The sequence below is a fragment of the Hyla sarda genome, chromosome 9 (genome assembly GCF_029499605.1).
Source record: "Hyla sarda isolate aHylSar1 chromosome 9, aHylSar1.hap1, whole genome shotgun sequence".
Taxonomy (NCBI): domain Eukaryota; kingdom Metazoa; phylum Chordata; class Amphibia; order Anura; family Hylidae; genus Hyla; species Hyla sarda.
In genome coordinates, this window is record NC_079197.1 from 178,299,720 (window position 1) to 178,316,434 (window position 16,715).

A 16,715-nucleotide genomic window follows, 5' to 3' on the forward strand; every position below is an offset into this window, starting at 1 on the left:
GAATAAAAATTTAATAAATGTTAAGGCGATTTATCTTGCGGTCTCGCTGCAGGAGATATGCCCTAAATAGGCAGCGTCGTCTCCCAGGAATGGGGCTCACCGGGGGCCGCGCTGGCTTTATATGGGATACTCGGCCATCGCACATAGCAGGTTTTATTAAAGGGACAAGATCAGTGATGAGATCTACATATAGTAGAGTGTGCAGTAACTTCTTGTACTCCAGTCACATCCAGAGCTGCATTTACAATCCTACTTGTTTTTACTGCCTTAACTTTACAACTCTCCAACTCCAGCAACATCTAGAGCTGCCTTCTCTATTGTGCTGTCACCTAGGGCTGAGTTCACACTAGTGTACAATGGATGCATCTTTGTAATTCTTTAAAGGGGTACTCCGGTGGAAAACTTTCTTTTTTTTTTTATCAACTGGTGCCAGAAAGTTAAACATATTTGTAAATTAAAAAAATCTTAATCCTTCCAGTACTTATTAGCTGCTGAATACTACAGAGAAAAATTATTTTCTTTTTGGAACACAGAACTCTCTGCTGACATCACGAGCACAGTGCTCTCTGCTGACATCTCTGTCCATTTTAGGAACTGTCCAGAGCAGCATATGTTTTCTATGGGGATTTTCTCCTACTCAGGATAGTTCTTAAAATGGACAGAGATGTCAGCAGAGAGCACTGTGTTCCAAAAAGAAAATAATTTCCTCTGTAGTATTCAGCAGCTAATAAGTACTGGAAGGATTAAGATTTTTTTAATAAAAGTAATTTACAAATCTCTATAAACTTTTTATATATATCAACTGGCTCCAGAAAGTTAAACAGATTTATAAATTACTTCTATTAAAAAAAATCTTAATCCTTTCAGTACTTATGAGCTTCTGAAGTTAAGGTTGTTCTTTTCTAAGTGCTCTCTGATGACACCTGTCTCTAGAACTGCCCAGTTTAGAAGAGGTTTGCTATGGGGATTTGCTTCTAAACTGGGCGGTTCCCGAGACATGTGTCATCAGAGAGCACTTAGACAGAAAAGAACAACTCAACTTCAGAAGCTCATAAGTACTGAAAGGATTAAGATTTTGTAATAGAAGTAATTTACAAATCTGTTCAACTTTCTGGAGCCAGTTGATATATAAAAAAAAGTTTTTACCTGGATAACCCCTTTAACTTTCTGGCACCAGTTGATTTAAAAAAAAAAAAAAAAGTTTTCCACCGGAGTACCCCTTTAATGGCCACAAGTTCCGATCAATCTGCAGGTCATCAGACCCATGGTCAGGCTGGGACTTGTGGTTGTAATACAGATGCAGAGGGGAATCTGTGTCATTACTGGGGGTGGGGGGTGGATACCCCCGCTGAGCTCCCATAATGCACTGAGAACTGTTTTTGATGGGGTATTGTAATGAAACAATGTTATCAGTTGTTCTAAAGGTATATGAGCTAAAGTGGCTACATTGTTGCAAGAGGGTTTCAACCTCTAGATCAGTGGTCTCCAAACTGTGGAGCTCCAGCTGTTTCAAAACTACAACTCTCAGCATGCCCAGGCAGCCAACTGTGGACTTCCAGCTGTTGCAAAACTACAACTCCCAGTATGCCCGGACAGCCAAGGGCTGTCCGGGCATGCTGGGAGTTGCAGTTTTGCAACAGCTGGAGGCCCACAGTTTAGAGACCACTGCTCTAGAGGATCAAAACCTCAACTACAACTCCCAGTAGAGTGGATACATTGTTACAAGAGGTTTTCATCCTCCAGAGCAGTGGTTTCTAAACTGCGGGCCTCCAGCTGTTGCAAAACTACAACTCCCAGTAGAGTGGATGCATTGTTACAAGTTGTAACACAGCTGGAGATCCACAGTTTGGAGACCACTGCTCTAGATATTGGCATTGAATGTCCACACTCACTGACAGCAAGCAGAGATCTTGAACTGACAAATTTGGAGAGGAATCCAATGTAAATTTGTAGAATCACTGTAGAAAACCTGTTCTTAGGATCAGGAGAAGAAAACATCTGATGGGCCAGGGGATCAGGCTCTGCTGCATTATAGGACTTTGGGAATTTCGTTTTTAATATTGTTATTTTTTTTAAATTATTTTATTTTATAATATCTTTATATTTATTCATTTATTTATTTATATTGGAACATGTTTTTTTTTATTTATTTGCTTTCTTTTTTTGTATTTATTTTTCAATGTTTTTATTTTTTTATAATTTTATTTAAATTTTCATTTTATTTATTTATTTTAGAATGTTTTTATTTTTTTAATTAATAATTTTATTTATTAAAAACATCTTTTCTTTATTATTATTTTATTTTTTTTATTTATTTTGTTGTTGCTGCTTTTGACCTGAATGAATAGGAAGGAGATCAGAATAAGAGTCTGAAGATCAGGGGAAGAGCAGAGTGAAACGCGTCTCCAATGTCCTCATCTCCATTAAGAAGATCAAGCGCGGCTGCAGTGTTGTTCCTCTGTCTCGTCAACATTGCGCGTTTTATGGATTTGTTATAACTCATGATATGCGATTGGGGGGGGGTCTAGCATCTCCTACCAGAGAATTGTGTTTTTATTGTTTTATCTCTTTGAAAATTTTCCTTTGTTATTTATAGTTACCTCAGTGAAATGAGAGAATGAAGGCGAAATGTCAAATAAATTATCCCGAAACGCAGCTGATCCCATAGGATGTAATGAAATAATGTTCTGCGGCTACAAAATACTTCCATTAATCTTATTACAGCTTCTGCTACAAGATAATTCAGCTCCCCGGTCCGGATCTGTTATATATATATATATATTGTAGCAGAGTGGACTTTGTCATTGACAGTGTATTGGGTGTTACCTGCAGTCCTATGTAATACTACATATAGCACACAGTGATAACTCTCTGAGTACAGATAATGTAGTAAATGTGACCTGCAGTCCTATGTAACACCACAGATAACACAGTGATAACTCTCTGAGTACAGATAATGTAGTAGATGTGACCTGCAGTCCTATGTAACACTACATATAGCACACAGTGATAACTCTGAGTACAGATAATGTAGTAGATGTGACCTGCAGTCCTATGTAACACCACAGATAACAGTGATAACTCTCTGAGTACAGATAATGTATAGATGTGACCTGCAGTCCTATGTAACACCACAGATAACACAGTGATAACTCTCTGAGTACAGATAATGTAGTAGATGTGACCTGCAGTCCTATGTAACACCACAGATAACAGTGATAACTCTCTGAGTACAGATAATGTAGTAGATGTGACCTGCAGTCCTATGTAACACCACAGATAACACAGTGATAACTCTCTGAGTACAGATAATGTAGTAGATGTGACCTGCAGTCCTATGTAACACCACAGATAACACAGTGATAACTCTCTGAGTACAGATAATGTAGTAGATGTGACCTGCAGTCCTATGTAACACTACATATAGCACACAGTGATAACTCTCTGAGTACAGATAATGTAGTAGTTGTTTCCTGCAGTCCTATGTAACACCACAGATAACACAGTGATAACTCTCTGAGTACAGATAATGTATAGATGTGACCTGCAGTCCTATGTAACACCACAGATAACAGAGTGATAACTCTCTGAGTACAGATAATGTAGTAGTTGTTTCCTGCAGTCCTATGTAACACCATAGATATCACATTTGGCATAGTTAGGGGTGTCAGTTCATCAGACATTGAGGTGTCATGTTGGGGGGGGTCCTTAGCTGGGACTGCTTGGCTCAGTAACCGTCTCTCACGTCCCTGGCTTCTCTTTTGCTGCTGATTTGTTTTACTTGTTAATTAAACTTTAAAGTTAATGAAAATCTTAATCTAAACGGAGACAAAGAAATGAGGACGATTAAACAGGAGCGTAAAGACATTCACGAATAATCAGGGCGCAATTAGAGAACGAGGCCGGAGAGGGGCTCAGTGCTGCCACCACTAGGTCATTCTGTTTGTTTTTTGTGCATATATTGTAGGAGAATTCTCACATACGTAACATTGTTTCTTTATCATTTGTTTCTGTCTGAGACAGCACACAGGTTACACCAGGGTTGTCCAACCAGGGTGCCTCCAGCTGTTGCAAAACTACAACTCCCAGCATGCTCGGGCAGTCAAAGGCTGTTTTGCACTTTTAGACCATTTGATGCTTCTCCACTGGTGCATTTCACTGTCTTCTGGGACCCTCCATGTATTCTCCCTGTATCCTCCCTGTATCCTCCCTGTACCCTCCCTGTATCCTCCCTGTATCCTCCCTGTACCCTCCCTGTATTCTCCCTGTATTTTCCCTGTATTCTCCCTGTACCCTCCCTGTATTTTCCCTGTACCCTCCCATTATTTTCCCTGTATTTTCCCTGTATCCTCCCTGTATCCTCCCTGTACCCTCCCTATATTTTCCCTGTACCCTCCCTGTATCCTCCCTGTATTTTCCCTGTATCCTCCCTGTATCCTCCCTGTATCCTCCCTGTACTCTCCCTGTATCCTCCCTGTATCCTCCCTGTATCCTCCCTGTATTTCTCCTGTATCCTCCCTGTATTCTCCCTGTATCATCCCTGTATTTTCCCTGTATCATTCCTGTATTTTCCCTGTATCCTCCCTGTATTTTCCCTGTATTTCCCCTGTATCATCCCTGTATTTTCCCTGTATCATCCCTGTATTTCCCATGTATCCTCCCTGTATTCTACCTGTATTTTCCCTGTATTTTCCCTGTATCCTACCTGTATCCTCCCTGTATTTCCCCTGTATCCTCCCTGTATTCTCCCTGTATTTTCCCTGTATCATCCCTGTATTTTCCCTGTATCCTCCCTGTATTTTCCCTGTATCTTCCCTGTATTTTCCCTGTATCCTCCCTGTATTTTCCCTGTATTTTCCCTGTATTTTCCCTGTATTTTCCCTGTATTTTCCCTGTATTTTCCCTGTATTTTCCCTGTATCCTCCCTGTAGTTTCCCTGTATTTTCCCTGTATTTTCCCTGTATCCTCCCTGTATTCTCCCTGTATTTTCCCTGTATCATCCCTGTATCATCCCTGTATCATCCCTGTATTTTCCCTGTATCCTCCCTGTATTTTCCCTGTATCCTCCCTGTAGTTCCCCTGTATCCTCCCTGTATTTCCCCTGTATCCTCCCTGTATTCTCCCTGTATTTTCCCTGTATCATCCCTGTATCATCCCTGTATTTTCCCTGTATCCTCCCTGTATTTTCCCTGTATCCTCCCTGTATTTTCCCTGTATCCTCGTTGTATTTTCCCTGTATCCTCCCTGTATTTTCCCTGTATCCTCGTTGTATTTTCCCTGTATCCTCCCTGTATTTTCCCTGTATCCTCCCTGTATTTTCCCTGTATCTTCCCTGTATTTTCCCTGTATCCTCCCTGTATTTTCCCTGTATTTTCCCTGTATTTTCCCTGTATTTTCCCTGTATCCTCCCTGTATTTCCCCTGTATCCTCCCCGTATTTCCCCTGTATCCTCCCTGTATTCTCCCTGTATTTTCCCTGTATCATCCCTGTATCATCCCTGTATCTTCCCTGTATCCTCCCTGTATTTTCCCTGTATCCTCCCTGTATTTTCCCTGTATCCTCGTTGTATTTTCACTGTATCCTCCCTGTATTTTCCCTGTATCCTCCCTGTATTTTCCCTGTATCCTCCCTGTATTCTCCCTGTATTTTCCCTGTATCATCCCTGTATTTTCCCTGTATTTTCCCTGTATTTTCCCTGTATTTTCCCTGTATCCTCCCTGTATCCTCCCTGTATCCTCCCTGTATCCTCCCTGTATTTTCCCTGTATCCTCCCTGTATTTTCCCTGTATCCTCCCTGTATTTTCCCTGTATCCTCCCTGTATTCTCCCTGTATTTTCCCTGTATCTTCCCTGTATTTTCCCTGTATTTTCCCTGTATTTTCCCTGTATCCTCCCTGTATCCTCCCTGTATCCTCCCTGTATCCTCCCTGTATTCTCCCTGTATTTTCCCTGTATTCTCCCTGTATTTTCCCTGTATCATCCCTGTATTTTCCCGGTATCTTCTCTGTATTTTCCCTGTATCATCCCTGTATTTTCCCTGACAGTCACTGATCTGTTCCATGATGGGACTTGATTTGCAGAAGACAGATTTTATTGCAGGGACTTTTCTAGGAATGTAAGTGAATAATTCCGATTATTGCGGTGGAGAGCACAGTGTGTAGAGATGTAGCTTTATTTTCCTACATTTTTGTGCAGCAGATCTGGAAATGATTCTCATGTCTTACATGAGGTTTTCTGGGCCAGGTGTAAAAACCTGCTGATAGATGAAGGTAATTCTGTTATCTGGGCCGCCGCCTGGAGACTTATCCATCATCTTACATCAGTGTTTCCCAACCAGGGTTCCTCCAGCAGCAGCAAAGCTACAACTCCCAGCATACGCAGTCCGGGCATGGTTGGGAAACACAGTCTTACATAAAGGGACCACCCTGAGTCACCAGGAACTACTTCACCTCTCACTCCTTTACTATCTATCTCATATCTATCTCATATCTATCTATCTATCTATCTATCTATCTATCTATCTATCTATATATCTCAAATCAATCTATCTCATATCTGTCTATCTCAATCTATCTCATATCTATCTATCTATCTCATATCAATCTATCTCATATCTATCTATCTATCTATCTATCTCATATCTATCTATCTCATATCAATCTATCTCATATCAATCTATCTCATATCAATCTATCTCATATCTATCTATCTCATATCTATCTATCTATCTACAACAGTAATCCAAAAGAAACAGCACCCCTTAAAAAAGAAAAAGAAAAAGAGCGGTGCACGCAGAGCCGGACCTTGGTTAATGGTCCTATATGTAATATAAATTAGTAGAATTCCGCAGCACACAATCCAAGTAGATGAAAAAAGTGAAGTTTTATTCCATAAACAGGTGAAAGTTACAGCGACGTTTCAACCAGCTCTCCTGGTCTTTCTCAAGCATAACACAAGTGAACAAAAGGACCCATTTTATGGGCTATACAATTACAAATCCAATTTAGTGAAAAAAGTACAAAATCAATATAAAGTGTACAAAATTCAAACAGTACATCTCATAAACAAGTGTAAAAATATGTGTCAAATATATCTATATTCAATATATTATATAAATATAAACGTGAATCCCAAAATCATATAAAATCCCTAATAAGGTTCTGATCACCTATTCAGAACAGATGTGTGAGAGTTAAAAAATCATTAAAAAACAATATTTGCAGTAACGGATCTGGGGATCACTCACCGCCATAATGGAGAATGTAAGCGTGGGTGAAAAGCGACTGCGCATGTGCGCCCAAGTACTATAGCGGAAGTCAGGGGATGTATCTAACATGTAGTCATGGTGACCATGTATGTACTGAGAGCGTCGGCCCTACTGCGCATTCTCGTGGTGTTCCAAGCCTCGCTCTCATATCAGGAGCTCCGTCTCCCACTGCGCACGCGCGCAGTGTTCCAGGCCTCGTTCTCATACCTATCAGCTCATCTGGCGTCCCGGTCACCATGGTAATGTGTCATGTGATCAAATAGTAAGTAAACAAATGAAAAAATATAAAAATAAGAAAAAAATGAACCAAAATAAAATTAAATAGTAAAATTAATAAAATTAATCAAAATGAAAATGGGACGGTCTAGTTATTTCAAATATTCATACAGATCCCACATATACATTGAGACGTGTGGCTGCAGACCCGAGTAGCGGGCACAATGAAGTGTCCACACTCTGATCCGCTGGAGCACGGCATCCAGTGGTAGCCATAATCTGAGGTCACCACTGCAACCAGCTCTCTATTCCACCACATATGTCCTAATCTTAGGTTAAAGAGGGGGACTGTAATTAGATTATTGGAACTGCGTCCAGGTATGACTCATCCCATAGCTGTTGGCAACAGCACAATTAAAAAATAAAACAAAATAATTGAAAAATAATACTAAAAGAAAATATAATGAAAAAAATATAAATAATATGGGATAAAATTAAATAAAAATAAGGAATAGAAATAAAAATTAAAATAAAAAAATGAAAAAAAAAAAAATTAAATAAATAAACAAAATACTAAATAAAATTGTGTATAATAATATGGTGTACTACATATATGATATGTATATCAAAATTAATGGATAACACATATGTAATATACATCCCCGACTTCCGACAAAAAAATATATATATATCAAACAATAACTAGATTAAGTGTTATTTACAATAAATAACACTTAATCTAGTTATTGTTTGATATATATATATTTTTTTGTCGGAAGTCGGGGATGTATATTACATATGTGTTATCCATTAATTTTGATATACATATCATATATGTAGTACACCATATTATTATACACAATTTTATTTAGTATTTTGTTTATTTATTTAATTTTTTTTTTTTCATTTTTTTATTTTAATTTTTATTTCTATTCCTTATTTTTATTTAATTTTATCCCATATTATTTATATTTTTTTCATTATATTTTCTTTTAGTATTATTTTTCAATTATTTTGTTTTATTTTTTAATTGTGCTGTTGCCAACAGCTATGGGATGAGTCATACCTGGACGCAGTTCCAATAATCTAATTACAGTCCCCCTCTTTAACCTAAGATTAGGACATATGTGGTGGAATAGAGAGCTGGTTGCAGTGGTGACCTCAGATTATGGCTACCACTGGATGCCGTGCTCCAGCGGATCAGAGTGTGGACACTTCATTGTGCCCGCTACTCGGGTCTGCAGCCACACGTCTCAATGTATATGTGGGATCTGTATGAATATTTGAAATAACTAGACCGTCCCATTTTCATTTTGATTAATTTTATTAATTTTACTATTTAATTTTATTTTGGTTCATTTTTTTCTTATTTTTATATTTTTTCATTTGTTTACTTACTATTTGATCACATGACACATTACCATGGTGACCGGGACGCCAGATGAGCTGATAGGTATGAGAACGAGGCCTGGAACACTGCGCGCGTGCGCAGTGGGAGACGGAGCTCCTGATATGAGAGCGAGGCTTGGAACACCACGAGAATGCGCAGTAGGGCCGACGCTCTCAGTACATACATGGTCACCATGACTACATGTTAGATACATCCCCTGACTTCCGCTATAGTACTTGGGCGCACATGCGCAGTCGCTTTTCACCCACGCTTACATTCTCCATTATGGCGGTGAGTGATCCCCAGATCCGTTACTGCAAATATTGTTTTTTAATGATTTTTTAACTCTCACACATCTGTTCTGAATAGGTGATCAGAACCTTATTAGGGATTTTATATGATTTTGGGATTCACGTTTATATTTATATAATATATTGAATATAGATATATTTGACACATATTTTTACACTTGTTTATGAGATGTACTGTTTGAATTTTGTACACTTTATATTGATTTTGTACTTTTTTCACTAAATTGGATTTGTAATTGTATAGCCCATAAAATGGGTCCTTTTGTTCACTTGTGTTATGCTTGAGAAAGACCAGGAGAGCTGGTTGAAACGTCGCTGTAACTTTCACCTGTTTATGGAATAAAACTTCACTTTTTTCATCTACTTGGATTGTGTGCTGCGGAATTCTACTAATTTATATCTATCTATCTATCTATCTCATATCTATCTCATATCTATCTCATATCTATCTCATATCTATCTATCTCATATCTATCTATCTCATATCTATCTCATATCTATCTCATATCTATCTATCTCATATCTATCTATCACACAAAAGCTTTATTTATATCTTTTAGAGGCCATGTTGTAGCCTGCGACTCAGTAAACTCTTCTTTTCTACTGAAATGAAGAGATTAACACGATATATTCTTTTAATAACTTGTCCAAATTGAATGATAATTTGTTATTTTGTAGTCTGAGCCCGAGGATACGAGAGCTGATTATACGCAAGATAAGTGGCACCCGGAGATGTGCGCTGCTCGCTGTAATATTTTAAGGATTGTTAATTCTTCACGTTATCAGTCAGATCTGTAATATATCGCACATTGACACAAATCAGAGTTAAAGGGGTACTCCGGTGAAAACCTTTTTTTTTTTTAAATCAACTGGTCCCAAAAGTTAAACAGATTTGTAAATTACTTCTATTAAAAAATCTTAAACCTTCCTGTACTTATTAGCTGCTGAATACTACAGAGGAAATTCTTTTCTTTTTGGAATGCTCTCTGATGACATCACGAGCACAGTGCTCTTTGCTGACGTCATTATAATAATAATAATAATAATAATAATAATAATAATAACTCTTTATTTATTGTTGTCCTTAGTGGGATTTGAACCCAAGGCCCCAGCACTGCAAGGCAGAAGTGCTAACCACTGAGCCACCATGCTGACCTTAGTATACATCTGCTATGCACGGTTGCTAAAATGGACAAAGATGTCAGCAGGGAGCACTGTGCTCGTGATGTCATCAGTGTTCCAAAAAGAAAGGAATTTCCTCTGTAGCATTCAGCAGCTAATAAGTACTGGAAGGATTAAGATTTTTTAATAGAAGTAATTTACAAATATATTTAACTTTCTGGCACCAGTTGATTTAAAAGAAAAAAGGTTTTCACCGGAGTACCCCTTTAAATCCCCTCTGAGCGCTCCCCGGGGGCTGATCCCGACATGAGGTGGGGGGGTCTATGCAGAGGGGCAGGGCTACCTCACTGTAGCTCCACCCATTTCACCTCCATGCAAGGACATGGCGAGGAAAAGGCGAGGACAATTAAGTGATAAACTTCTCAAAATGATGAAAATCTTTCTGATACACTTATTTGTGTAGTAAACACAGCAGCTAAACATATATATTCTTCTTGCTTTGATATTTTGTTACAATGTATCAGTGTAGGTGACATGTTGCAGTCTGGAGTCCAGGCTGTTCAGTTCACAGAATTGACGTCCTAAATACTACGGCAATGAATCCTTAGCAGTGTTTTAGTTTTTATCTTGTGGATTTGAATAAAAAAAGTTCCATTTATTGACAGCAAGCAGAGATTTGGTTGTAACCAAAATATAATATTTGCTAGAAATCCGCAGAACTTTTCCTCGTCTGAGCTTCATTTCCAAAATAATGTCAGTGCGTTCTCCTAATTGTCTGTGTGTCATTAACTCTGTAGAGCAGTGTTTCCCAACCAGTGTGCCTCCAGCTGTTGCAAAACTACAACTCCCAGCATGCCCGGACAGCCTTTGGCTGTCCGGGCATGCTGGGAGTTGTAGTTTTGCAACAGCTGGAGGCACCGCGGTTGGGAAACACAGCTGTAGAGGCAGAATGTTTCCTATAGGGATTCGCTCATACGTTCTCTTCTTGTGTCCCCACAGTTCCAGGCCCGGTAGGCCCCCGAAGCGATCGCTGGGAGTCGCGATTCAGGAGAACGCTCGTCTGCTGCCGCACGGAGTGCAGAGTCTCTTGTCTCCCGGACTGATCTCCCCCACAGGTAATAAAATCTATTACACGTCGCCCAAATATCTTATCCGCTGTGAATAAACTAATAATCATGTAATGGGCCCCAACTAAAGGTAGAGAGGCACTGTCTGCTGCAGGGACTAAGTCCTCATGATGGAGTTCAGGGGCTGAGGTTTTTGGTTAATTTGGGGTAATTCATCTAGAGCTGGTTCAGTGGGGCAGAGAAGACCAGAGATCCATGTACTTCTGTAGTCCTATACTGATCCTGAGTTATATCCTGTATTATACTCCAGAGCTGTACTCACTATTCTGCTGGTGAGGTCACTGTGTACATACATTACATTACTTATCCTGTACTGATCCTGAGTTATATCCTGTATTATACTCCAGAGCTGTACTCACTATTCTGCTGGTGAGGTCACTGTGTACATACATTACATTACTTATCCTGTACTGATCCTGAGTTATATCCTGTATTATACTCCAGAGCTGTACTCACTATTCTGCTGGTGAGGTCACTGTGTACATACATTACATTACTTATCCTGTACTGATCCTGAGTTATATCCTGTATTATACTCCAGAGCTGTACTCACTATTCTGCTGGTGAGGTCACTGTGTACATACATTACATTACTTATCCTGTACTGATCCTGAGTTATATCCTGTATTATACTCCAGAGCTGTACTCACTATTCTGCTGGTGAGGTCACTGTGTACATACATTACATTACTTATCCTGTACTGATCCTGAGTTATATCCTGTATTATACTCCAGAGCTGTACTCACTATTCTGCTGGTGAGGTCACTGTGTACATACATTACATTACTTATCCTGTACTGATCCTGAGTTATATCCTGTATTATACTCCAGAGCTGCACTCACTATTCTGCTGGTGAGGTCACTGTGTACATACATTACAATACTTATCCTGTACTGATCCTGAGTTATATCCTGTATTATACTCCAGAGCTGTACTCACTATTCTGCTGGTGAGGTCACTGTGTACATACATTACATTACTTATCCTGTACTGATCCTGAGTTATATCCTATATTATACCCCAGAGCTGTACTCACTATTCTGCTGGTGAGATCACTGTGCACATACATTACATTACTTATCCTGTACTGATCCTGAGTTATATCCTGTATTATACTCCAGAGCTGTACTCACTATTCTGCTGGTGAGGTCACTGTGTACATACATTACATTACTTATCCTGTACTGATCCTGAGTTATATCCTGTATTATACTCCAGAGCTGTACTCACTATTCTGCTGGTGAGGTCACTGTGTACATACATTACATTACTTATCCTGTACTGATCCTGAGTTATATCCTATATTATACCCCAGAGCTGTACTCACTATTCTGCTGGTGAGATCACTGTGCACATACATTACATTACTTATCCTGTACTGATCCTGAGTTATATCCTGTATTATACTCCAGAGCTGTACTCACTATTCTGCTGGTGAGGTCACTGTGTACATACATTACATTACTTATCCTGTACTGATCCTGAGTTATATCCTGTATTATACTCCAGAGCTGTACTCACTATTCTGCTGGTGAGGTCACTGTGTACATACATTACATTACTTATCCTGTACTGATCCTGAGTTATATCCTGTATTATACTCCAGAGCTGTACTCACTATTCTGCTGGTGAGGTCACTGTTGAATTCTCCGCTCAGAAATAATTATCATTTGTTTTTTCCATTGACTTCAATGTATTTTTCTCTGCACTGTTCACACTGAGAAAATTCCGCTGCAGAATTCCGTTCCACTAGAAGAAAGAACATGTTCATTCTTCTTGCGGAATACGTGAGCAGAAGTCCATTGAAGTCAATGGTAAAATTTACACGAAATTCATGTGGAATCGACATGGAAAAGCTAGAAATCACAGCCCACTGATACATGTAATTAGCTCATTTTCCGTGCGGAATTTCTGCTAAATCGAAAGCGTTTTTTCCGGACAGAAATTTTTCTGCTTGAATTCCTGTAGAATTCTTCAGTGTGAACATACCCTTATACTGCAGAGTTGTCTTCATTGTTCTTCCGGCTTCAGCTGAAATCTCCCAGCACTCCCTGCATGTTCAGTGTCTGCAGGTTGCTCTGGTGATTTCCAGACTTCTTTATGAGGTTACAGGTGGAATCCTATGGGATCTATTATAAGAGAATGACGTCTGATCCCCTCACCCCACAGTTTGGAGATAACTTTGTTGTAATAATTCACATTTTTTCGTTTAGTATAATCGTAGTGTTCTGCGTCCTGCTCGGTCGCTCTGTCTATTATCGGGGATGTTCGCTGACAGGTAACCGTCATGTCCTCATCCTTTTGGGATCCTCACGGCCCAGAATCCTTTAGATCTGACAATCCCTCTGATGTGTACAAGTAATAAATTAATATGATTAAATTAATGAGCGGCAGAACCGCTGCCAAACGTCACTCGTCCGGTTAGCGCCGCCGCAGACGTGAGTCTTGTCCTTTTTCCCTGTGGTGAAGAGATCGCGAGGAACCTGAGCACTGTCACGGTGATAGATGGCGCATCCTATGGTGCATTACATCCCATCTGTCCCCAAAACAATATAATATATGTAACGCAGGACGGACATATAAACAAACATCCGAAGATCCGCAAATCTCATATTACCCTTCCCCCACCATGACCACCTTCTTAGTAATTTATGCTTCACCGACCGCCGCGTCTCCGGGGGAAATAACAAATTATCACATTTAAAGAACAGAAAATTCTGTTGGGTTTATTATTTTTCTGCATTTGTTGAGTTTGATGTGTAATATGTGACTGTCAGCGCTGACCCCGATCCGTCCTCCTGTAATTGTCTTTGGGAGGCGCAGATTGTGCTGAATCTCTACAACTAGAGCTCAGCTCTGTGATACTGTCACATTGTATCTTATTGGGTCATATTAATGTTTGATTATTCTTCTAGCTGCGGACCCAACATTGCCCAATCTTCCTTCCTAAACCTTGTGGGAGAGGCAAAGCAACAATGTCGCTCTCGTCCTCCAATCACTTCCTCATGTATTGCCCTAAATTCCGTCCCCATAACCCGACTTCATATCCCAAACTCATATCTTGACCTAATATCCCATCCTCATATATTGCCCCTAAATTCTGTCCCCATGACCCATCCTCATATCCCAACCTAATGTCCTGACCTCATATCCCATCTTCATATCTTGACCTCATATCCTGTACTCATATATTGCTCCTAAAGTCTGTTCCCCATAACCCAACCTCATATCCCAACCTTATATTGCCGACCTGCTATTTCGTCCTTCGTTTACATAGCAGTCCTTATATCCTGACCTCATATTGACGACCTCATATCTTGTTATCTTCATATCCCAACCTCATATTCTGTCACCTGTCTCAACCTCATATCTTGTCCTCATATATTGCCCCTAAAGTCCATCCCCATAACCCAACCTCATATCCCTGCCTCATATCCTGACCTCATATCTCACCTTCATATCCCCACTTCATATCTCCACTTCATATCCTGTTCTTATATCACTACCTCATATTCCTATCCTCATATGTCCAACCTCATATCCTGTCTTCATATCCTGTCCTTGTATATTTCTCCTAAATTCCTTCGCATTAACCCAACCTTATATCCCGACCTCATATCCTGACCTCCTATTCTGTCTTCATATCTTGACCTCATATCCCTTCCTCATATATTGCCCCAAAATTCCGTCCCTATAACCCCACCTTATATCCCGACCTCATATCCCGTCCTCATATCTCCACTTCGTATCCTGACCTCATATCCCAACCTCACATCCTTGTCCTCATATCCTGTCCTCACATCCTATCCTCATATCTCGACCTCCTATCTTGACTTCCTATCCCTACCTCATATCTTGTCCTCACATCCCCTCCTCATATCTTGACCTCCTATTCTGTCTTCATATCCCATCCTAATACCTTGACCTCCTATCCCAACCTCATATCCCAACCTTATATTGCCGACCTCATATTTTGTTCTTATATCTCGTTCACATAGCCGTCCTCATATACAGTCCTCGCATCCTGACCTCATATCTTGACCTCATATCTTATCTTCATATCCCAACCTCATATTACATCCTCTTATCTCATCCTCTTATCTCATCCTTATATCCTTTCCTCAAGATTAAATGTACTGTAACAGAAAAATGCGCTGTGACCTCGGTCCTATTCACACAGCTAAATTTCCAAGTGGAAAACTCAGTTGCAGAAATGTTCATTCTTGTATCAGATGAATTGCGGTAGGGGAAAGTTCCGCCGCTGACATTCTGCAGTGTGCACCATGCAGTGGAATCCCATTGACAGTAATAGGACTCTGCTGCAATGGAATTTCCAAGTGGAATTCTTCCGCTCCAAAATTCCCTAGTGTGCACGAGCCTTACTGTGTAAACACGTCCTTAGGCTACACTACAGCGTGCATTAGTTGCCATAATTTCTACACTGCATTTGGATTTGCAACAACAGCTCATCGGCACCCCCTTATCTCCGATGGGTGTGGTCAGTAAAACATAGTCCACGCCCCTAAACTGTCAGTCACACCACAAACAGATACAATGTGTAACCATATGGAATCTGTTTTGTATTTATCTGTGTCAGTAAAGGATTGAACATTTTTAAACTATGTTATAATCGATACAAGAAATCGCTATTTTTCTTCTTTATTTTTTTTAAACTAAATGATGTGGTTGCTATGGACAACACCAATGGATACAATGTGACATGAATACAAGACTGTCCCGCCTCCTGAAATATGCAAAGCGCTTGAGTCCTGCCTGGAATTGATTTAACTTGATTAAGTCCGGATGCACAAATAGCATAAATTACGCTCCTCGTAAATGTTATATACGGCGCGGCATATGGCGAGTCACAAGGAATTGTTAATTAACACTTGCAGTGGCAGTGACTTTGTGAGAGGCTGCGACATCTCGGAGGTTTTAGGAAAATCCGAAGAATGCGGACGGAAGCCATATGTTCATCCCCTAATGAAGTGCGCTGGAAATAAGATGTCGCCCCCATACGGCGTATCCCTGTGGCCGCCGTGACATATCGCTGCGACCGCAAACTAATTTATGCGGTTGAGCCAAACCACCAGAAGTCACACGATTTACCGTAAATAACCAATAGATGGAATAGATATTTGGGATTATAAGAAGCCGGCGCTTTGGTCGCTCAAAAATGCACCGTCTCTATTGACAGCAACGCAATTATGAGCGGATTGCACAGAAAGAATTTACACTTTCCTTTTTTATTTTTTCTGCATTGTCCAGAATTTGAATTTTT

The 16,715-nt window shown here is 39.9% G+C and overlaps 1 protein-coding gene across 5 annotated transcripts in view; it reads left to right on the forward strand.

Moving 5' to 3' along the window:
* DACH2 (dachshund family transcription factor 2) overlaps positions 1-16,715 on the forward strand; it is a 446,138-nt gene that overhangs the window by 214,269 nt on the left and 215,154 nt on the right. For all 5 annotated transcript variants that reach the window (XM_056538671.1, XM_056538672.1, XM_056538674.1 and 2 more), the window contains exon 2: positions 11,305-11,420. In XM_056538671.1, the coding sequence (XP_056394646.1) occupies positions 11,305-11,420 (116 nt within the window). The remainder of the gene's footprint in view (positions 1-11,304; positions 11,421-16,715) is intronic.